Source organism: Hermetia illucens, chromosome 5 (genome assembly GCF_905115235.1).
Source record: "Hermetia illucens chromosome 5, iHerIll2.2.curated.20191125, whole genome shotgun sequence".
Classification (NCBI taxonomy): domain Eukaryota; kingdom Metazoa; phylum Arthropoda; class Insecta; order Diptera; family Stratiomyidae; genus Hermetia; species Hermetia illucens.
The window spans coordinates 70,741,295-70,765,355 of NC_051853.1; the positions used below are offsets into that span (position 1 = coordinate 70,741,295).

Here is a 24,061-nt window from a genome sequence, read left to right on the forward strand (position 1 = left end):
TCAGAATAGGAACTGTACAAAATGATATGTGTCTATCCTGCAATGAGGAAATGGAGCATTTGCTATGCCTATGGACGCATCAGACATCAGATTTTTGGTACTGATGTGCTCAGTTTCATCGGGTAGCATGTTATCTATTAAAGGAAATCCCCCCAAATATCCCAGATATGTATCTGGGATATTTCGTTAGGCTATGTCTTTCTCCCACCTCAAACACATACCCATATGTGAACACCAAGTCTGAGCATGACTATTTGAGAAACTCCAGGTCAGGCAGTAGTGGTCCAAACAATAACATATTCATTGCACTTGACCCTGGATTGTTGAGCAGAAAGGCATCATGATAACAGTCCATGATGCTTATTTTATATATTTGAGTCATTGATGTCAACCTTTATCTTGCGCTCAAGGAGCATCGTCACAGTTAAATTATTCAAGTGGGAAAAGGTGGTAGGAAGCTTATTGGCAGATAGGAGGACCCAGGTTTGGGAATCATTGTAGTAATGGATATTTTCCAAAAATTACTTTATATCCAATATAGCAACTCCAGGAAATTCTTTAATCATTATCGTAGTGGTTTTTTTTCTCCAGGTATATTCTTGGGGTTAGCATATCCTCTGATAACATTGACGACCTGCTAGGCTTTAAATTTAAAAATTTTATCTGCTACTTCTTGTGCAATTTTAGCGGATGGAAGGCGGTTTTTGCAGAGTTGTACTGGAAGATACCTTGCAGGTATTGGGAAAAGATAGAGGCTTTGTCTTCGATACTTCTTGCCCAATCTTCATTTTACAATTGAACAGGGAATTGCGTCACTTTCGAACCTTTCAATTCGTAGTAGCCTTCCATAGTGAGTATTGAGATACTAATTTCATTGGATCCAGGTTTGCAAGGTTGTTATTTAGCACATTGATCATTTCGTGTTGTTGAGCTGTTCTGAACACTTTTGTCATTATAAATAATTCAAATTTCGTCAAATTTGCTATTTTCCAAGTGATGAAATCGAAGATGATTCCCCTTAAATTTCGAAAATTCTATGTAAATGCAACACCTGAAGTTCTAACAAAATAAAACCTCTCACATATTTAAAAATTATTTTAGTATCATTTGTATCTCTTAAATTGTAACAAGATGTTTTACACATTTCGCTTATTTTTGTGATTTTCTTCTTTTTTATTTACAAAATTTACTAGCATAGCAAACAACGGAACGGGTAAACTCTTAATATCTAACTTCTTGCTGATCTTAAATTAAAGCGTGATGGTGTTTTTGGAGCAGCAGCAGCATCACCTTCGGCGGCAATAATTTCTTCCTCACCAGCCGCAGCTGATTTTGGGCTACCCCTACCAAATCGTCGTCGTGAGCCTATAGTAAATTTTGAGTTGTTCAATTGTTGAAAACCCTAGTTTTTATGACGGCGGTGTGAAATCGTTTTACCTGAGTCTTTCGCAGAGGACGATTTTGCGGCTGGAGCTGGTGCAGGTTCTTTGTTTTCTTCATCATCTCCTGATGTTGGGCGGAGTGCTAGAAAGTAGAAGATATGTTTGTTGTAAAGTAAGTCGGGTTTCAAATCTTTCATATAAACTCACGTTTATAAACTCCTGGCTTAGCATTCATTTGACGACGTCTCAAGGCATTGAGCAAATCATCGTTGCTACGGAATGGACGGATGATTGGTCCAATTTTCTTTGGTGGTTCTGTCGATGATGTGGTGGAAACAGGTTCTTCAGCTTCTTGTTCTCCTTCTTCTTGTCCTTCGGCCTGGTCGTAATCCTCTTCACCGGCTTCTGCCTCTTCAGCTGGAGCTGCTGTTGTTGTGCTGGTTTTTGGACCAGCTCGAGCACCGGCACGACGCAACAATGGATTGCTTCTAGCTTTGGCTGCATCATCTTGGCAGGAAACTAGGACTAATGCCGAAAATAAGACAATTGCTAGAAGGAAACTGAAAAGGAAATATGATTACTATATTGTAAAAGTACATAATCATATTAAATATTTGAAAAATATCAACTCATGCAGCATTAATTTTAAAATTTTATAGTTTGGCGAAACTATAAAGCTTAATAGAGTTTTCGTTTATTTATTCCCGAAATACCCATATTTGCTGAATATATATCACATTACGAAAGAAAAGGTCTTTCATTATTTTATTTTTTTATCTCTATCGCTAAAAACACAATTGCCGTTGCCGAAATTCAGCCCGATTTATCCGTTCAAAAAGACCAGTAGCTATAGTAAAATTCGGAAGAGGCCTTATTTCGAAGCGTAGTATCGACAAACTACCGGCGTCGAATGGAAAGGGGCCGTGAAGCCCCCATCGCCTGTCAACGTTCTTTTCGAACCCGCGAGGGTAAAGATGCACACAGCCAAATAAAGTAATTTTTTCTACTGCCGAAAACCAAACAATTTTGTGAAGCCAATGGAGGTACTTCCACTGAAAAGGTGCATTGTCTTTTTGCGAAAATCGGGCGGTGGGCTCGACTGTGTTTAATCAATTTATAACTGACATTGTAGGAAACTAATGAAATAAATCACCACAAACGACCATTTTTAAGAAGACACTGATCGAATATTTAGCAGATTTTAAAATAGCACCCTATATTGAAATGCCCAAAGCAAGTGGAATGTAACCACATATAAATTCGAGGAATCCACCAACCTTATTAAAATCAGTTTATTGTCTGTCTGCCGTCGCCTTCTATGGTTCTGAGTGTTGGCCGACTATAGAAGACAATGAACGGCGTCTTGCGGTAATGGAGACGAAGATGTTGCATTGGACTAGTGACATGGCACGTTTTGATCACATCCGAAATGAGGATATCCACGATCGTTATGGGGTTGCACCGATCGTGGAAAAAGTGCGAGAGAGGCGTCTTCAATGGTATAGTCACGCAATACGTGCTAACGATTATTCACTTGCCAAGATTGGTCTGAACATCGAAGTCGATGGTAAACGACCAAAAGGCAGGTCGAAACAACGGTAGCTTGATACGCTGGATGGGGATTTAAAAGCCTCAAGATTGCACCCAAATCAGGCATGCGATAGAGCCAAATGGCGAAACCGATCACGATGAGCCAACCCCGCTTGTGAACCGGGCAAAGGCTGAAGAAAAAGAAGGAGATTGTCTGCCTGCCACGTGTACTTGCTTCCAAGACGTCTCATCGATTCAAATGAAATTTGGTGGTATTCACCGTATAATACAATTGTAGGTGAAGTTGTGTAGTCGTCAGTTTCTTTCGCATTACATTCAAAAAAATAATTTATACAGTTTGGAATATGTTCAATTAAAGATCAGAAATTTAATTTATTTCATTGTCCCACTGCAAAAAAAAACTAAAATAGGCTTATTCATGAGGCCGCCAGAGTAGTCTGTCCCCCTAAAGATTTTATGCTATGAACAGTAAAATTGGTGATGGAAAACGAGACTGTTTTATAAGGAAAGCGTCAAAGCAATTTCACATCAAATATTCTACTGTCTCTGAATTTGTTAAAAAACTGAAGAGTTTGGGTGAAAGAATCAAACTGGTCCGATCTGTCGCATCAACTGAAAGTGGCGAACTAATTATAACTAGTCCTTGTCCTTCAAGCTTATCTCTCAAAGAAAGAATTTCATTCGAGATGGTCCAGTGGAGAATATTGGAATGGGAAACAAATCGGGGGTTCAAACAGAAGCCATAATTTTTACAAACCATTAACCCTTCAAAGGAAAATCTCAGTTTTTATTTTTGAACAACCACATGTTGTCCAAAACATCTGATTTATGCAAGAAGCATAGAGTTACTATGGTGCTCTTTCCGTCTCACTGCTTTCATTGCATTGTGAAGGCGGAATATCAGTTAAAGAGAATTTTAACTTCTAAGTACTCAGCTAACATTACCGCTGTGTTTAAAAAATGTAGGTTTTGCTCTTTACTAAGTAAACTTTTCCAGAAAACCACTTTTCCCCCCAAGTGAATACCGAAAAACTTGTGAAGAGAGCGCTAAATGAACGAAACTTGTCAACGCCAACGAAATCTAGATAAATAATCTGGTGGCAATGACAAAACTTCCAGAATCAAGCTTAGGTCACCTTATTAGAAAACTGCTCCATAAGTGACTTTGAAGGTAAGAAAACCACTCCAGAGAAGACAGCAATACTAGCAAAGAAGTCGATAGAAAATAAACATGGAAAGAAGGCAAAAAAGTTAAAAATAAAGTTGACTTTCACTTTAAGTAGGAAAACTCTGAGGCGGGATTATGAAGATGCTAGTCATTCAAAAAGGGAAGATGGCCACACAGTCCGTTCAATGTTCTTGGAGAAGTACAAACCAAATGTTTCAGGTGTACAGGGTATTATGTATTTCTTACATAAAAATAATTGAGTGGAAATTTGCCCCATTTGTACTTAACTCGTAATGTATAAACATATATTACGTCCAGTCCAGTCTGTTTTCACCTCGGGCCCGGATTTTTTCTCTACGACCCTGATTATATCCATCTGTTTAATTAAGCGTGTTACTAACTTAACACAGTCTTAGATTGCAGTAAATTTGCACAGAAGCGACAAGTTTGATCTATTATAACTTTGTTAATAATAGTGAGATTTCTACCAAACTTGTTAGGGTCATGTTTTATATTGTAGCCTATGTTATAGCATTGTAGGAGGAACTTAAAAGGGAAGTTTGCAGTGAATTACTAAAAATTGTAGTAATATACTATATTTATTATAGCAATATAGTACATATATCGATATAGCAGATATCGATATGGAGGGTATTTCCGAGCCTAGGAACCGTGTAGTGGTAGCTTCGTGATTTTCTTTGTATGTGCCAGACAGTAACCCTATTTTAATAAGATTTTGTTTTACAAAAAACTTCAAAAATCGATAGGAGAGAGACAATTTGATGATGGCAAAGTAACTAAAGATTAAACCAGGTTTTCTAAAAAACAGACATTTTCGAATATCCCAGATGAAGCTGAGGCAACAAAATTATTACTTAATTACAATGTTCCAAAACTTAGTTTGAAGGCTCAATTTAACTAAAGGCTGATTATATATGTTATTTACAATAGATAAAATTATGAGCATTTTTCGCATGCACAGAGTTGCTATGCAAACACGACACACAAAAGGTAGAGATGTGCAGAACATATTGTGACCTTGACAAGATCTCAAATCGGATGGTTCATTATTTGTCTAGCTTTTATCTTCGAGTTTCATCTCCTATGTATAGTCTTCTTAATTAGCACAAATCCTAATTTTAAAAAGCTTTGTTATTATTGTGATTTGGCCCAATATTTGTTGCTGCTCACTTTGCAAATCGCAACAATTGGAAAAGTCTAAGGGCATTACTAAGATGTGGCAAAGTGCATAAAACTAACAAAGTGACCCCTGCTCCTTTCGCTGCCCCCTCCCCTACCCCCAGGGGTGAAAAAAAACCTCGCTTGGGGATAACATAATTAAAAGGGGTTAGATAGGGAGCCTTTCTCTTGCATATCCCTCCCATTCCTTCCCAGTCCGGGGTGGGGTTGAAAAGTCTTCCCCAATTTGAGACGTCGTAATTAGTCATTAACTAAGTTAAATCAAAATGCAATCCACTTCTAGTTATATGGTCCTTATAAAACTATTTTTTCCCTAAAGCGGTTAATCCTCCCCTTAAAGCCGATAACCAAGAGGATACAATGACAAGTCTTTATGTACGCAGCAAATATGCCCCACGTGGGGCCCGAAAGTTGGCTTCCCTCGCTTGCAAATAGTCTAATGCTTAAACGAACTTAGGAGAATTTTGTTCACCATCCTTTTATAAGTTCGGGCTTGATGCAGGGCTCTTCAGCGGATTTCTCTGCATAGTCAGCTGAAATTATTGCCAAGGTGATGCAATGCCGTACTCTCATCGTAACAAAGTTGAAGGATATAAAAATCGAGCAGAAATATCCAGCATGATAAGACTACGATAACTTTAATGGCATATCACTCATTAGGAACGAACCACTGGAGGATATCTGAAAATCCTTTCAGGAAAAAATCGATGGTGTACAATCAGAGAAATTCCAAGGAATGACGGAGGACCATAATACATATATGTAGGCAATACATTGCCAAAGTCTTTTGAAGCACAACATTACGTGAATATTGGATGGATAGCGTCCAATTACATTGTTTTCCCTTCATTAAGAATAAACAGAATACTTAATGATAGTCATTAGGCAACAGTGATTAAATACCACAAGCACCTGACATCACTTCAAAGTCATTCTAAGAAATTTATTTAAATTTTGAGTATAAAGCAAAAAGTTTGGTAATAAATTAGATAAAACTACGCAGTGAATTGATAGTTTCTTCCAAGAAATATTTGTTTATTATTAGGATTGACTTTGGGGAAAAACGTGTCCCACAAATTTATTTTATGCAAAGAAGTCGTACTGCAACTGCCACTACCTCAGGAATTCATTAAAAACTTATGAAAATGAATGATCAGTTCTTTTTTGCGGTCTGAGGTTTCTTCCACACTCCCTCTGCATCCATTCTTCATTTAGACTGCTTTATTGTTTCTTGCTCCCCATTAGCAATAAGTCATGCGCTTTTTGCTTCTGAACAAGTCTCCATTTCTTCGAACGATTTCCAGATATAGTATTGTGTGAATTGAGCACATTCTAGTCAAACACGTATTATGCGCTGTTTACCGCAGAAGAAACGCTGGAAAGGTCATGGTGCATATTACCCGGCGGCTCCAACGAAAAATTAAGAAACTTGTAGAAATCCCAACCAATAAATGTGCCGGCATCATAGTTGCTTTGTATATCGTTTTAATGTGACTTTTGAAGAAGCCGTAAAGTGGCAAAAAACCAGAAAGATTTTTGTCTTGGAGTCTTGTTATGCAACCTGTGCGCGAACTTCGACATTATATATTACTTATAAAATCCTACATTACGTACACGCTCTGAGCGTATAGGGAAAGATAATTGTGTGTAACTATTGTCGTTGAGGTGTCGTCGAATTAACATTTTTACGAGTTGTATCTTTCATCTGCGAAACGGAACCATGCATTTTTCGGTTGCATAAGTGAATGTACCAATACCCAACGATTTACATATATCGTTTTTGGTAACATTTCTTCTAAATTTTATGGAGATGAGTGCGGGTGAGGATGTGAGAATCCTCCTTGGGTAGAGCGTGACTCAAATGCCATAAATATTCATCGTGACACTCACGTCGTATCATAGCGTAATGAGCAAACAACAAATTGCAAGATTCGAGGAATTTTCTCCACCCTCGTGTTCCAATGACCCCAATCCGTGATATTTATGCATTCATACACCACAGGCATTAAGAGTTGATTCCATCTGAAAGATAGCGCTGGGCTGCACGAAAACGAGCTTTCAATCATTATCGCATGCTGAGCATCTCAAATGTGAATCCAATATACTACCGGGACCGGCTCGGATTCAAGTGAAAGTTAACTATGAAGGACAGAAAAATAAAACCTGTTTGGAAACAGATAGCTTTTTGCCATTTCAAATTATGCACATATTTAACATTAGTTTCAAAGCAGCCGGGAATGGAGAGGCTATGACAACAAAGAGCCTTTTCTTGGAGACAATTCCGCCTCTAGTTTCGCTAGAAACCGAGAGTGCTTCACTGACTCAAACTTATTAACTTGAAACCTTCTTGGATAAATTCAATCCACATTGATTTTGGGCTGAAAATTAGGTGATGAGTTTTTTCTTTGAATTAATGATTCTTTTTTATGTTCACACTCAGCTAGCACACATTCCACTCCGGCCGAAAACTGGTCTAACGACTTTTCTATGATCTCTGTTGAAAGCGAAAACCCAATACACGACTAATTTACGGTTCAGTTTTTTATTTGCATTTAATTACCTTATATAAGCCAAGGTCACATATTCTATAATTCAAAGAAATGTCAGTCATAAAGACGTTCGGCATGACGCCAATAGTTTTTGGGCTTGGATTACGTGAAATCTTATCTAGATCGCATTTTATTATCATTGTCATTATCTATGCATAAGACATCTGACCACGAAAAAATATGCATGAACTACATACAAATATTCAGCCATAACCGTCAGACTTGGCAGATATATTGTATAATACTCGCCTCAAAAGAAAACATGGACAGATATTCTCCCATGGAGAAAACTCGAGGTAGTCTGCATATTTTCCATGAGATATTTTTCTTGTGTCTGACGCGGAAAAGTCGACTATACATTTCCATAATCAGGGTAAATTGAGATGATAGCCGTGGTAGTTCAATATCACTTAGTAGTTGAGTTCAGTGTGAACAAAAAAATGGAAACTATCAACAAAAGAGAAGAGAAAACTTCAAAGGACAAATGCATTGAACTTCCTTAAGTTTTACAGACAATGCGAAAGTTAGATGGAATGATGAATAGCATGTCCATGAGATAGTCTGCAGTCGTCTGAGCAAACTTGTTTATTATACAAGAAATACTTCGTCGTATGAATTATGTGAGGTAGGTATTCGCAGCATCCACCTTCAAGTTGACAGGCCGGATTTGTCTAGTGGTATTCGCTTGCAAAAGATTTTTCTGGAAACTGGAAACGTGGCACTAAACGCAATTTAACCTGCAATTACAATAGTATCCTTTTCAATCATTAACTCTGAGTAGTAGACCCTCCCTAGTTTTTTGGTTCTCCCGTGTTGGCCTGGATAAAGAATCTAGTTTTCTGTTCTTCAGTGGATGTTCTTCCATTCACAAAATTCTGTGCTAAGAATATGATGCTGAGCATAAATTGTTTATCTAGGGCAAACATTTTTTTGTAGCTTTACTGTAAAGTATTGCAATTTTGTCTATATTTAAAATTGTGTAAATGCCACCAAATGACCTTCCACATACTGGCTTTATCTACCTCAACTACCTCTTGCCGAATAGCAGAAACAACATTTGTAATAATCACATTATCTTAATTATAGATATGTAGTTGTGCCCGAACTTTTGCAGATGAATTCAAGGATAGATGTTTCCACAATCAACATCACTTACAGCTTCTGCAAAATAGAATGCGGAGGAATAGGAATTCTGAATAGGAAAAATGCACACAGGGATTAGATATAAAGGGCAGTATAAATGAGGAAGGCATTGGAAAAGGTGATGGAAATGCTTCATGTGATATCATCAGGTGCCCTATGAAAATATACTATCACTTTTCCATACCTTAAGGAGGCTCAATTTCCTTCCTAATCATAATCTAAACCGATTATAATTGTGTTAAAATAAGTGCTATTCACAATAAATTTAGCAGTTATGTTACTTATAATACATAGTGCTCGCCATTGGGCTATCAAAAAGAACTTAAAGAAAGTTTCCAAAATAACTATAGAAAATATCTGATTACTACATTGATCATTGATCCTATGCAACTTGGGTAAATTTGTGAATTATTTTGAGTAATGCTTTGCGAGAAGGAGTAGTGAATAGAAATGTTACAAACGACCAACAAAACCCCATGCTGTTGGGAAAACTCTAATGTTTGAATGACTTTTTATATTCCATTTAAAAAAATATGAAATGTCAATTAATAACAAATCTTGCTCTTAACGTCCTTCGGCGACCCGAATCGATAAAAATATCGAAAAAATCAAGAAAGCATCCGCAAAGATTGAAAAATCATCAGAGGAGACGTCCATGAAAAGATACGTGAAAGGAAAGCATTTTCAAGTGTTATTGAAGTTAAGGAGAAAACGATAGTTACGCCATCAGGCATCATAGAAGATGGATTTAAAAAAAAATTCTGAAAAGTGAAATAAATCATCGGATAAGTGTTTCAGCTCTATTGGTCATCATTTTCAAAAAAAAAATATTTCGCTCTCTTTTCGGATCATCAACAATTTTTTAGAAACTGATCACGAGGAGCAGGTGTAAAGGAATGCAATAAGAGAAAGCTATAAGGCTTTATTGAAAATAGTAAGAAAAAGACCGAGTAGGAAGGGAAAATGGATTTACTTCCATGAAAAACTGCAATAAGAAGTATTATGTTGGTCAATATATTCCTGGCGTTTTAGGATTTCTTTTATTTTAAAACAAGTTGTTCTTTTTTGGCAAAATATACTTAGTCATTCGAAATAACTCTACAAAATTGCAGTAATTGTTATTTTTTTTGTAAGTTCATCATTTTTCAAACTAGGAAATAGAGTATTTAGGGGGGGGGGGGCGAAAATCAGTATTTTCGACATTTGCTGTTTTCCGTCTTTCATTAAGGTCAAAAAGCTGCTGCAGCTGCCCCGGACATTTCCGATGTTTATGGAAGGCGAATCAACAGTAAGAAATTAATTCGGAAAAGTAAAAAATGGCGACTTTGACCTTGATGACACGCCTGGTGCCGGACGACCTTCAAAATTCGGCGATGATCAACCCGAAGTACCTTTGGAGGAGGATTATCGCCAAATAAATTGTGAAAGGGCTGCGGTCATATAAGAGAATTGGGAACATGGTTGCTTCAAGAAATCAACGTAGAAAATAATGAAAGACATCTTCAAATTGACTCTTAAAATCTTGTCCGCCACCAACTGCCACGTAGACATATTTTTTGTACGGAATCGTTCCGATGAATGAGAAATGATACCTACACGCCAATGGGAGACATGGAGTAGAATGCTATCCAGTCGAAGGATCGAATAGAATATTATCGAAAATGGTATCGAAGCCTTGCGAAGACTTGCGTTTGGAGACACTGAAAGGGTATAGTGTAGTGCGGGGTGATCGAAAGAAACAGTACTGTCAACAAGAAGTTCTACCGTATAAATTCATTAGTTCATTTGAAGAGATCAAACTGACAAGGTCAAAACACACTGCTTCACGACAACACTAGGGACCATGTTCCCACAAGTCGTCAATATAAGGTTCATCGCCATCCACCATATTCTCTACTTCTTGCGCCAAGGAATTTCCGTCTTGTCCACTTCTTATTGAATTAAATGAAATGCAATACTTTTGACAACGAAGAGGACTTCAAACACTGGCTCAACAACTTCAAATATTTCGAATCCTGATGATACGCCATATGAAGGATTTTTGTGAAACACACTTTTCTTCGTAGGTATATGAAACGTAGCCACTTCGGGTCTTTTTAAGCTCCTGAGCGGCACCTGAACTTCAGGTATAAATTCTTTACCAAAAGCATTTAACATTCAATAGTTGAACCGGTGAGAAAGAAGATTTTTTTTATTAGAGATTAAATTGTAAGTTTCTCCAATCACCATCAATAGACATGTCGCTAAATTTCTCCGAAGGCGATTTCAAATTTTTTTGTTGTATTTTAACTGCCCTTAATAGGCCAAAAACACTAACTAAAACCAGTATAAATTTTTTGATTTGTTATAATTCAGATGACCAAAGTCTTGCCACAAAGTCGCGTATGGCATTTCTCCAGTGATGAGGTCAAGGACGTCCCAAGGTCGCGAGCGTGATTATTATCAATTTTTAAAGATGCTTACATGTATCAAAAGAAAAATCTCAAATATCTTTGGTAGTTCCTTCACAATTAATCTCCAAAAATAGACTTGAATTTTCGTGTAGTAGTAGTTAAAAAATTATTTAATTTATTTTGGAATCAACGTTGATTACAGATAAAATGAGAAAGGTAAAACATCACATACATATGTTAAAGAAATGCTCAACCGTCATTTTTATTAACCAGGCAAAAAAACGCAGGAAGAAATGGGGGGGGGGCTGCAGGGCTGGAACAGTAACCTTTTTAATTTTTAAACATACCTAGTAACCATATTCTATTATTTATGACCATAACACTCACTGCCACATCGCCATTGATAATTGAGCACGTTTACATAAGTGTCATCGGAATCCTATTTTACGGGAAAGGTAAACAAAAATGAACAACGTCGCTTCACCAGATTTTAATTAAAGTTTAGAGATTCACGAGCGGAAACAATCCGTGAAGCTGAACAAATGTTTGTGAATAAAGTAAAGAAACGGGTTATGTTCAAGTAAGGAGTCGTTAAATAATAGTGAGAGGACTTAAAAATGGAGTGAACATTAGTGTCAGACCCGTATATTTTATTTAAGCTAAAAATTTCCCAATTAGGAATATCTCGTAATAAAGTTCCTAGCAATAGAGCAGATACAACTTCGTTAACAGATCGCACAGGACGTGCTGTATGGAAGGAAGGATGAAAGGACCAAGGACGTATTTTTTAGTACCCTAGAGCACTATTCTCGATAAACATAAAATTGCTATTTGAGAATTTTATGCGAAAGCTGGAAGCGAGAAGAAGCACAGAGAAGAGTATCCACGAGACAAATAGTATCAATAGCCGGTAGGAAGCATCGCGGCGCGATAGTTGAGGGGGCAGAGCGTCAGTCTCTCAATCTCGTTGCTCTGGGTTCGAATCTCAGTCGTCATGGGTATCTGTGTTTGTCTTGTATTAGTCCCGCTGCTGTGAGCTTATCACTTGCATAGCGTTAAGTGTGATAATAGTGAAACTGACTGTATGGATGTCCTTACTCCACCAAGGAGTGAACAGGAAACACTATGTCAAGGCATTCACAAACGGAAATGAGCCTCATCGGATGCTAATTGACGAAAAGGTCTCCACCAGCATGTTGGACATCAGACATCGTGCAGCAAACCGTTAGAAAACCCCTGGCCAAGGCAGATATATTAGGGGAACAATTGTGGGCACAAATGAAGAATGGGGCAAAGACAATAGCGGACAAAACCTTGGAGTTTGCCAGTAGACGTCGAAATAACCGGTTTGATAAGAAACGTACCGAACCTATAAATAAGAAGAATGAGGCATATAAATAATACATAAAACAAACTGCAACGATTTGCAAATAAATTGTGAAAAAGAGAACGAAGCAGATATTGGTATAATAATCGCGACACTTTCTTTAGTGTTGTATTGACAACTGTACGAAAAATAATCACATACATATGTACGGCACACACAATAGTAGTACAGTAGGACAAGCATACAAGCAAACAAACAAAGAAACACAGGTAATCCGGACGATACCAAGAAGAGATGGGTTCAATTCTGCAAAGCGTTGCTGGGTTCCACTTCAGCGAGCATCTTTGAGAAGAGCTAAGTTCATTCACAGTGGCCATCATTAAGATATCAATAAGGTTTAATTTGACACCAAATTTTAGAAAGGCCAAATGGGGGCTATTTATGACTTATACTAAACATCCGAATGAACAGGATACCTTCCACTAAAAATATACAATTAGGATACTGAGTGGATAGGTCCCACTTCTAGGAGGGGTGACAATTGCATTGCGAGCTACGGAATTCACTCTCCCAAGATGACCGACGAGTGGGTCGCCCCAAGGGCACTTGGCGCAGAACAGTGAAGGAGGAGTACGAGTGTCTGGGGAAGTCGTGGAGGGAGCTGAAGCGCATTTCAAGTAACCGGGGACGATGGTGCGTAGATGTGGTTGAAGCGCTATACCCCACCAAGAGATGAGTGGCATCCATATAAGAATACTGAAGTCGACTTTATTCTTTGACGGTGGCGAAATAGAGATCTAGGGAAAAAGACAAATATGAGTGAAAGAAGGAAGACAAACTCAATCGAAACGAAGTTACCAAGTTGGGCCTTTAATATAAAACTCAAAGTACACGAGCAGTGCTTACTACCTTAGAAGCAGTTTTTTATGAGGATTCGCAAAGTATGGTTTCATTTCATTCATTCAACATTTTGTCTGTCCATTGAGACTGGAAATAAGATATCTAACCGGTTCTGAAAGTCAGAATGAAGGAAGTATCACCACATCATATTACACACGTCTATGGCCTTAGAATGCCGCTACTGGGATAATTGAGCCCCAGGCAGCCTCCATGAGAACAATCTTTCTTAAACAGGTACGAAGCATGAGTCCATTTGATGCGAACATTTTTTAGAAAATTTCTTCTTCCCAAAAAATTTTGAAGAAAGGTCAAAATATCGGGCGTCACATAGTCTAACTCGTTAATTTCAGAGCTAGCAGTTCAGGAGTGCAACAAACTCATGCTAATAACTTTCGCATTAGTACGAGTAGTTTTGTCGAGTTCTCATTTTATCCCCATGAACCCCTACTGAGCTTCCGGGAGATACGTTGGAAAAGTGTTAGAATCTAGCTGTGGTAATATTCAAGCACTAGATTCTTTAATCAATTTTACCGGTAAGGCCTGAAAAAGAATTCTGAAAAGATCGAAAATAAAAACATTGTCGTTTGTTTGTCGTTTCTAACCAATTCCAGATGTATCTAGGGTAACTGTATAAGGTTTTTGCTCGAAATTTCAAAGAAGTTTATGAAATGTGTCTGCCGGATGCCAAGGATTGCCACCGTCTCCTTTGCAGTAAATAACTAAAGTCTAACTAGTATCTAGCTGAAATTTAAACCTTTACTATGTACATAATGTTATACCGCCGCATCAAAATTATTAAAAAGATGAGTGTATCAATAATGTATTGTACATATGTACGTCTATAATGTTTCTATGTTTCTTTATTGAATCAAATTGTTTATATAATAAAATTTATCTTTGGTTATTATCAATCATTTAATCATGCTGTTGGTAGACTCATTGCACATAGTGGGCCTCAAACGATCTTATAGTACATATTGTCGATATCTTTACAATTGTATAAGAATAGTTACAATCGGCGAAAGATCTGCGAAAGTCGATAGTGTCGCTATCGACATTAAACATTCTCCTTGGTAGCCATTAGTGATACTTGACTGCATAAATACCGTACTTGTTGCGATGGTCAAATTTGCACTGAAAATGCCAAACAGTCACTATCGACGACTTGTAAGATTCCCCAACTGCATTTGTATAGTAATTTTATATTGTACATATACCAGAGGCAATAAATACACAAAAGCAAAAGACATGAAGTATAATAATAGAAGGGTAAAGGAATTCGACAAACATTCAAATTGACGAATTAAATATTCATTCTTTGTATTAACATAATTTGCACAATACTCGTATATTTTATTACAAGTAGGAAGATCGATTACTCAATCTGGCATTGGAATATATCATCAGGGAAGTACCCTAAACTTTAAGTGTAGTCAAATAGTGACGAACGTTAACTTTATGATCATAATAACAAGATCAATGACATATGTAAAGAAGATGTTGTTGGATCTGGATTGCTCAGTAAAGGAAGGTGATTGAAAGTTAATTTATTGATAATAAAGATCCCAACCCGAACCAAGACCATTTAAAGGCAATTTCACTCTGGCATATTCTAACCTGAAATTGTTTACGATTAGGGGATGTACCCTGATATGCATAGCGAAAATTTAAACGTACGAGCACAGAATTTCCAGCAGTACATTAAAAGTAAACAGCAGAACAGCTTAGAGAAACTCCACGTAAACAATGGGACTCAACTGGAGCGGCCAACCGATAGCTTTTGAGACTATTTATCTTTAGGATGCGGTCGTTGAAGCGAAAAAAACTGAAGGCAAGCTGACCTAAACCGATTTGATCTGCCAAGTAGCTGAAAACTAGGAAGGAAGGAAGTCCAGAAAGTAGGTGAAAGTTTAAAGGAGTTGATTTCAGGCATAAGACTTCAATGCTTCACTAGAATATGCTGTTTATTTTTAAATTTTTTGAGATATTTGAACTGGAAAATTCGTAAGATTTTTAAAATCTGAAAGTTTCTTACGATTGAATTGCAACATGGCCCAATTTTTGCTTCCAATTTTTGTTAAAGAAAACAGTTTTTCTAGTCATCAGTTAGCGGTAATTTTCACGCCCCTCTCCCTCCCATTTTGTGAAAACACATCACCACTTACCTTTTAATCAATGGAAATTAACAATTGCTGAAAATGAAGACAAAAGGAAAGGAAGTTTTCAGAAGAAACGCACCGAAAAGCAATCAATGAAAGATACATGGCTGACAGACTGCTTTAATTTTCAGGAGTAACTAATTCTCACATTTCGATGCACTTGTTTTCGGCACGTACCCACTTTTTTGAAAATCAAAGACAGCTGACGGTTTCGCCGCAGGGCAGAGACAACTTTTCAGACGCAACATCAGGACCAACTTACACCATCAAACAAAATCTTTGTCTAGGCTTAGTCCTGCTAAGGCCAGAATCTAATTGTGTTGTGGCTCAGTATGATTTGTACTCATGTTGCGTTTATGAATCAATACAATCGGAACAAACACCACCTGTAACCGTTTTGGGCATAGGTGAGAAGAGTTGCCTCCGCCCGATATTGGAAAGTCGCCCCACAGCAGTTTGAAAAAGGTAGAGAATGGCCTTGCAATCAGATTGTGTTGGCATTTTCACTTGCATTGTTAGATTTCAATAAATAGCTTAAAAGACAAGAAGATAGGAAAAAAATTCTTTCCAATTTATTCATTACAATACATCCTTGAGCAAGGAGTTTCGTGAAATATTTGGCCAAAGAATTATATCTAAGGGAGATGGACATTTGCAAGTCATATTGCAGCCCGGACTTGTTCCAATGGATTTTTGTTTGGAGCTACCTTAAAAGTACAGTAGCAGCTTTTTGAGGATTTAAACGAAACTACAATCCACAATTTTGACCTGTTTCATAACCGAGAACAATTAATTTGAAGCAAATATTTGAATTTTAACCAAATATTTTCTCAAGATGGTAACGAAATTGTCAACTTAGAAAACCATCGATACTTTGAGAGGTTAGATACTGTCTTCTATTTGTAGTTAAGTCTCAAATTGATAGCTTACTCCAAACTACAATTTTATTTTATAGTATATATGTATATATTTCGGGAGCAACTTACCCCCTTCATCAGTTTGTAGTTCACCGAAGGTCTAACACTGACTTAAATGTGGCACTTATATCCTGTGCTTTTACATAAACATATGTCCTAAGGACTGATTCACTTCGAATAGATTTAATAGTCGCTTAAAATTTATTATTTTATGATTTTTAGAAGTAGGCAATATGCATTTCTCCCGGACTTGATAATATCCTCACTGAATTAATCGACATTTCTTGTAAGTTTTAGGATTTTGTTGGTGAGATAAAAAAGCTTGAGGGCAATAATTGCAAGACTAGTTTTGCGCTCTCAACCGGTGTAATAATAATAGCTAAAATAATACCGGAAACCCTGAAGCAAGATATCAGGAACTTGAATAAAATGGACCAGCCTGGTGCCCTTTTTGGATATACACTACCTAACTCCTATCAGAGCATAACGATGCACCTAATTTAGACTTTTTCCTGATTTGTTTTTACTGAAACAATGGATGCGTATCACCAACTAAAGCACGCTGGTCGGAACCGAAGACATAGTTAGCACAATATGTCGCAATAGGGAGCGTACAGCAATCATTATGTAAAAATAGAAAGCAGGCATTAAACTAAGAATTTGAAATAATAAAAGACTTGTTGTTTCGTTTTCGTTGGTGTAAATATTTATTCTTGCAAATAACGATATTTTCGGAACCACTTATTCCCTTCATCAGTGCTAACAAGTCTGCACTCAGATAAAATAAGAAGCTTACAAGTTCCAATTTTGAATGAATAAAAAACAGCCAAAAATTATGTCAAAAGGATGATAGACTAAAAGAATAAGAGAAGAGGCTGATAATTGATAGGGCGCGAAACACAAGTTTGGACTCACATTGTCTGCTTGAGGAGAATCGGAGAAAATTGCAAACAAATTGCAGGAAATACAAGCTCGTCATCCTATGTATGTAAGCCATACGGTATCAACCACACTTAGGCGACTTTCCTGCCGATCCCTGTGCTTTAGCTCCCACTTCAATATCCATGAAAACTTTACTAAAACAATCTAGGAAAGTTTTATATAAAGGCTGGGTGGGTTACCCCATTGCTCTGTGAAAAGATAAATGTGTGACCGCTTCTCAAATAGTTAAAAACGGAAATATTTTAGTATAATTCACAAATCGGATAGGGATGACCAATGCTAAGTAGCACGGGATTGAATTGATACTCGACGGTTTGACGAGAACTGAGGCAGTCCTGTAGAAGTCGACTTATTAAACTCCCTTCCAGACGGTTATTTGGGGTGAATTCCCTTGTATAAGTGTATTGCAAATCTTAAGGAATAGCTATTGACCTCGGTGTGGAGCTACATTTTTTTTCCAATCTAATGCCGGTACGCAAATACGTCACAGGTTTTTTTTATAGGCTCCGCATCGACAAGTGCTTCTTTCTCAAAGTAGCATGGCGCCAATGGCCATTTCTTCCATTTTCGATGGAATTAGCTCCCTTGAATTCACGAAAACCCTTCTGTCATTTTATTTAGAAAATTTAACAACGAAACCAAGTCATTGACTGAAAATTTATTGGATAGTACGAAATGTTGTTTTGAACCATTAGAGTGAATATTCGGTCTGCTGCTGTTGGTTTCGCTAGTTAAAAACGAGCAACCAGCTTGATCAACGAGTATGGTGGTTCAAGAATGATATTGACTAGCGTTAAATAGTTATTGTTTTTATTGGTTGACGGTTTCAGTTGCAGGACAGAGACATAAAATTAAGTAGATGACAGGCTCAAAATCACACTATTCTCAAACAAGTATGACAGTGTTTTGTATATTCGATTCACGCATTTTCTTGTGCCCAGAAAATTCCAAAGAACCATTTTTTCTTGTGAGTCTCCAAACGTAAATAAATCTTCACGTAGTAATAACAAAAAACATCATTACTGGATAATAGACAATCAGATTGGAGCCACCTTAGAGTTTCAAAGGAAGTTTTCGATACTATACTCTACTATATTCAAATCCAAAGCACTCTATCGAGGAAGCAAAGGCAATATTTATATGTAAACTCTGAGCTAATTCATTAAATAACAGCTCACGCTGTGAATATAAAAGGAGGCTCTCACTAGCACTACAGATTCAACTTGTTTTCCTGACAATATTTAACACCTCTTTGGAATAAAGTCTTATAGTTAACCGTGATTTTATCCTTCAAGTTAATTCAGACAAACGATGGATCGATAGATACATAGCCAAGCTCAAGTCGATTAAGGCGCTAGAAGGTCTGATGTTGTACTGGTATTCTATAAACCTATCTCTTTACAAAGAAACCACGGAGAATTTTTCCAAGATTTATAATTGTAGATGAAACTAGAAAACAACCGTATCTGACGAAAAAAAAACTGTGGCTTTTCCATGACAACGAGCTGAAATTCAAACTGATCCCCAGCAACTATTATTTGTTTCCTTGTCCCAAAAAATGGCTCGGAGTAAATAATTTGAAGACAACAAGGAAATGTAAATGCGTTTTTTAAGGATGTTTCGCACTATAAAAATGGTATTACTGAATATCCCATCATGAAAAATGTAAAGTCTTCATGGAGATCAAGTTGCAAAATAAAAAGAAAGTAACCCAAAAAAATGTTTTTCATTATCAGACCAGAAATTCTTCACCCTGCCCTCATATTCCCATGATGAATATTTATTTCTATGATTTCAGGAATGATTCAACAGATATATACTCTTAACCGTGGAAAAGGATGACGGTTTATCGGGCGAGGAATATGGATTTCGATAGTTGACAATAGACGCAGTCAATATGATGGGGAATTTACCTAAAGCTGCAATTAACAAGATAATGTAAATCGCACGACGCTTCTTATTTTAGCTGATGATTCAAAACCAGTACAAAGCGAGCAATCGTCCGGGAATTCGGGACTAAGTTTTCTTGGAAGCAGGCTTCAAGAGGACACCGAATGTACATTTTATTTTTAAAATCCGGTTAAATAAAAAATTCACTGCGACTGTTCAATCCAACGCAATCTACGAAATCCTGTTCCTATTGTGTGATACCACAAAAATACCACTTAATTATACTTTCAAAAGTACACGTCAACTGTTCATGGTTTTCTCATCAATAATTTATTCACTTGACCTATAACCATTCTAGCAACAATCAAAAAACATTTTATGAACTTAACAAACAAAAGGAGGAAATTCTTTGCTCAGAATTTCAATAGAAAAACTAATAGGAAGTCGTCTACTGATGATTGCAGTAATCATAATAAATAGACCGGAGTATCTAAATTTACTTCTAGCCAAAGTAGCCAAGCAACTTTGCTCCATAAGTAAATAACCTGCCATTCCGTCGAGTATAAATCGGAGTGTGGAGTATGCAGTTTACTCAATGTCAGCTACTTTTCACTTTGAAGCCAAAGAGACAGTCAGCCAAGATATTTCTTTTTTTGTGGGCAATAATATGTATAATAAAATAAATTAAACCGCATACCTGCAGATACACAATGTGAATATGTTCACATATTAAACATATTGAAAATTTGATTTTTTAACGCAAAATGGGAGGTATAGAGATATTGTGTGGATACCAGTAGAATATGCAAACAGAAAATTGGGAAAAATTCCATTCACATAAACTTTCAATCAAATTGATTACATATAATTAAGTGCATAAAATTATTTAGTTTGAAAAATTTAAAATATTTTGTAACTATAAACATAATATTTCTTATGGGGAAATTGACTTAACATAAATTACGGAGATTTCGTTTGAAAGAAAAAACTACCAGAGTCGCAGGGACTATCAGTCTAAAGAGTACCCCGTTGCTGAGAAAACTACCACCTTTTAAATAATTCTTTAGATCGGTTCAGTCTGCCTACATGAAAAAACCTTGACCCCGGATTACGAGAACACAAAATATAAAAAGAAAGTACAGTCGAATGACTTATTGGATCTCCATTCTGATTTCATTGAATATTTAAAATTAAGCTTATTTGATCGATGGAGGATCGACGAAAACAAAGTTTGGCTGAACAAAAATTCAAGGAACTAATATTCAATTGAATAGAATATTCAATCTTTAATGGCTTATCATGCTCCACGCGTGATATTCTTGAACGACTGAGCTATTTTAATTAAAAATGTGAACAAACTTGTTTTTGGAAATTATACAAGCTACTCCTCTAATGTGTAGTTTTGAAGTCGACCAATTTCAACCAATGCAGATAGGGGCTTTCCAGAAAATTGACGGAAATACAAATCATAGTTGAGGATGGTTGATTTTTTTCTTTTTACAACCGCTTCAGGTTCAATTTTATTTGATTTCTTACGGCTTTAGATTAACCTAGCTGTATTCTTTCGTAGGTCTGGAAAATATATGATGCAATTGTAACCCTTCACGTAATATATTTTATCTTTCGCTTTCAATATTTGCCAAGTTTAGGGGTACGTATTTATAGAATTTAAATAAGCTCCTGCTAAACTATCGGAGACCATATTCATGCTATTAAACGTAATTGCTATGAACATCCGTTAACGTAAATCATTTGGTTATTTATATGTGCATAATGTTACTGGTCCATTATCAACCAACAGTTACCGACGCAGAAGCAAGTGAATTTCAATTAGACTTCAAGTACGAGACTTACGTCTCAAGGCACATTCATCTGGTATGCACTCTTCAACCAAGTCTTCGCCAGAAACCATTCATCTGCACTAAAAATTCGCAGCCCGTACGGCGAAAAAAAAACCATTTAAATGGATTTATTTAAATACCATTTCGAAGACTGAAAATGCCATCGGTGGAATACACAATTAATTGCCCCGATGCGATGTCATAATGAAATGCAGATGAACTTTGTCTATACATATATGCGATAGAGATACACACATCAAGCGACGGTTACGAAATATCCGACTTTCCCAAAGGTGCGCTTGCATATTATATTCGAAATTGAGCACGACTAGGCTGCGATTGACTCCTCAGCTGGGCCGTGGAGTGGTTGGGCGAAGATGTTGGTTGCCTTGCCGTGGCGCACCTAATATCACAACTCCATCAGCCACGGCACAGGTTTTAATCACGCGGAAGACTTAACCAATCCAACTCATCATTGCAAAACCTTTCACCTTTCTTGTATAGCAAAATACCATCGCTAAAGATAACTACAAAAAATCTAATCAAAATCTCCATCATGCAAGAGAAATTTTTCTCAATCCAAAAAAAAAGAAATAAATACGCGAAATGACGATAACTGCTCCCCAAAAAATTCACTTGTGCATTGAAATTCACTAGTAATAGCTATTGGATCCGTTCCAGTGCATTCGAAACCAATTATTATGCAAATTCTGTAATAGATACGAGTATAGTGTCTGCAAGCTACCATCGAAGTCGCCTTTCCATCACCAAACCACTTTTCTAGTTCTCTTACAAACTGCACCGAACTTTACTTGGAAAACCTTTTCTTGATAAATTTAGAATTCCCAATGTGTCCAATTTTTCTAGATTTTTAATAGATTAAGTAGAAGAAAAAATGAGACTCACATGCTATTGAATTTCATGATCACTGAATTTGTTTGCTAACTCCGCGGGAGACGAGAAATATGAAAAGGAGGCACACGTTCACTTTCAAACGATCGCTACTCGACTAACAAAAATTTTTACAATTCCCAAACTTGTATACTGATCTTAAAAAAGTGCTGACTACGGATCGGATCGGAATTTCAATTTATTGAGAGGGGGACCCAGTCGACACTATAAAACTATACGTTAAAATCGCTTCGACGCCACCTTACTATTACTACCACTACCTGGTGTGGGCAAACCTATGTGGATGCAAAAATCTGTAGGCAAACTACACTCGTATCATACATGCAGGTTATAATTGCTTCCATACGGTTATTGCATGTTTAACATACATAAACAGGTACTAGGGTCATGCAGCCCGGAGCCAAAGAGCTGTGGAGGCCCTAATAATGCATGCTGGCCCAATGCTAAGCACAAACTCTTCTGGAGGAAACAGATCCCAGCTTCGGTATCACCGCAGGAAATAGGCCCAATGACCCGGATTCTTTACTCGTATAAATCTGGCGCCATCTATTGCATATTAGCTCCACATCTGCCCATCTATAACATTCATTTGCAATTCTCATATTAGTTTTCCTCAGCGATTTGGCTACAAATTGCCCAAAAAATACGCCACTCATTTGATTTGCTGAACAGGATTATCATCCGTTGGAAATCGTCGGTGGCATTTTATGATAATGTGTTATTTTACTAGCGCAGGCACATTATTACAGATATCTTTGATTCGAACTAACTAGCTATGAAATTAGAAAAATTATGTTATAAGATAACCAGTTTTGGCTATTTTTTCAAAGCGGAAAACTTGATTATCCACCAAAGCTGACGTTGAAATGGTGGAACAAGTTATACGGTATTTTAGGTTAATATGCCTCGACATGTGTATAATCATACAGTTAGTATCATCTCCTAAAATATTTTTGCAAAATTTCTTTCAAATGAATTGAAAGTTAGCAAGACATTATGATATCATATAAAAATCCACTTGGAGGAAAAAAGAGTAGATATTCCCGGAATACTGGACACTCTTAAACCAAGTCAAGTTTTTACACCATCACAACATTGATAGCAGGATTAAAACTTATTCTTAAAGGAAAGCAGTAGAAGATTCATTCTAGATCTTTCCGCCAGACTCGATTTTCAAAGTCCGCCTCTAAAATAAATAGATTAGAGCTTCAATCTGAACGGTTGAATATTAAATATTGTCTCAGAGGGTAGACGAAAAAAGATAAGAACTTCGAGGCCTCCCCACTCTGATACTTGCTGTCAGCTGTGTATCTAATGCTCTTGCATACTTTGAAAAGAGAGGAAATTTAAGGTCCATTAGAATAATCGGCGAGAATTGCCTAACTGGGTCTGCTTCGTTGAGAACATTGCTTTGCCTTCCTTTATGATCCACTTCGAAATCATAATGCAATGCGCAGTAAGATAGCAATATCATATTTTTGGCTCATATCAACGTTGGTAATGTTACGAGACGAATGGAGCTTAGGACGGATAATTGGTGAATCAGGAGAATGTCCAGGTGATTTAATTTTCCGTACCAGAAGCAACTGTTGAGTGAATCTCCGTGGGAAATGTTTTCCATCCTATCCTAACACAGAATGTAGCGAAAGTGAATATAGATAAGATCAAAAATCATTCTTGACGCATAGATGGCGGCTTACGACGTAAGCAAATTAATCCTAGTACCATCACTCGTGAGAGCCCTTTGCAAGACGCACATCAATATCTGTGTTCTGCAAGAAACTCGA

General features: G+C 37.0%; 1 protein-coding gene across 1 annotated transcript; it reads right to left on the reverse strand.

Moving 5' to 3' along the window:
- Positions 1-1,149: 1,149 nt before the first annotated feature.
- Positions 1,150-22,427, reverse strand: LOC119657994. The gene is made up of 4 exons (XM_038065212.1): positions 22,269-22,427; positions 1,590-1,942; positions 1,438-1,524; positions 1,150-1,365 (listed from the first exon to the last, which is right to left on the reverse strand). Exons 1-4 carry the CDS (start codon positions 22,283-22,285, stop codon positions 1,229-1,231), a joined length of 594 nt encoding a protein of 197 aa, XP_037921140.1. The 5' UTR covers positions 22,286-22,427; the 3' UTR covers positions 1,150-1,228.
- Positions 22,428-24,061: the final 1,634 nt, after the last annotated feature.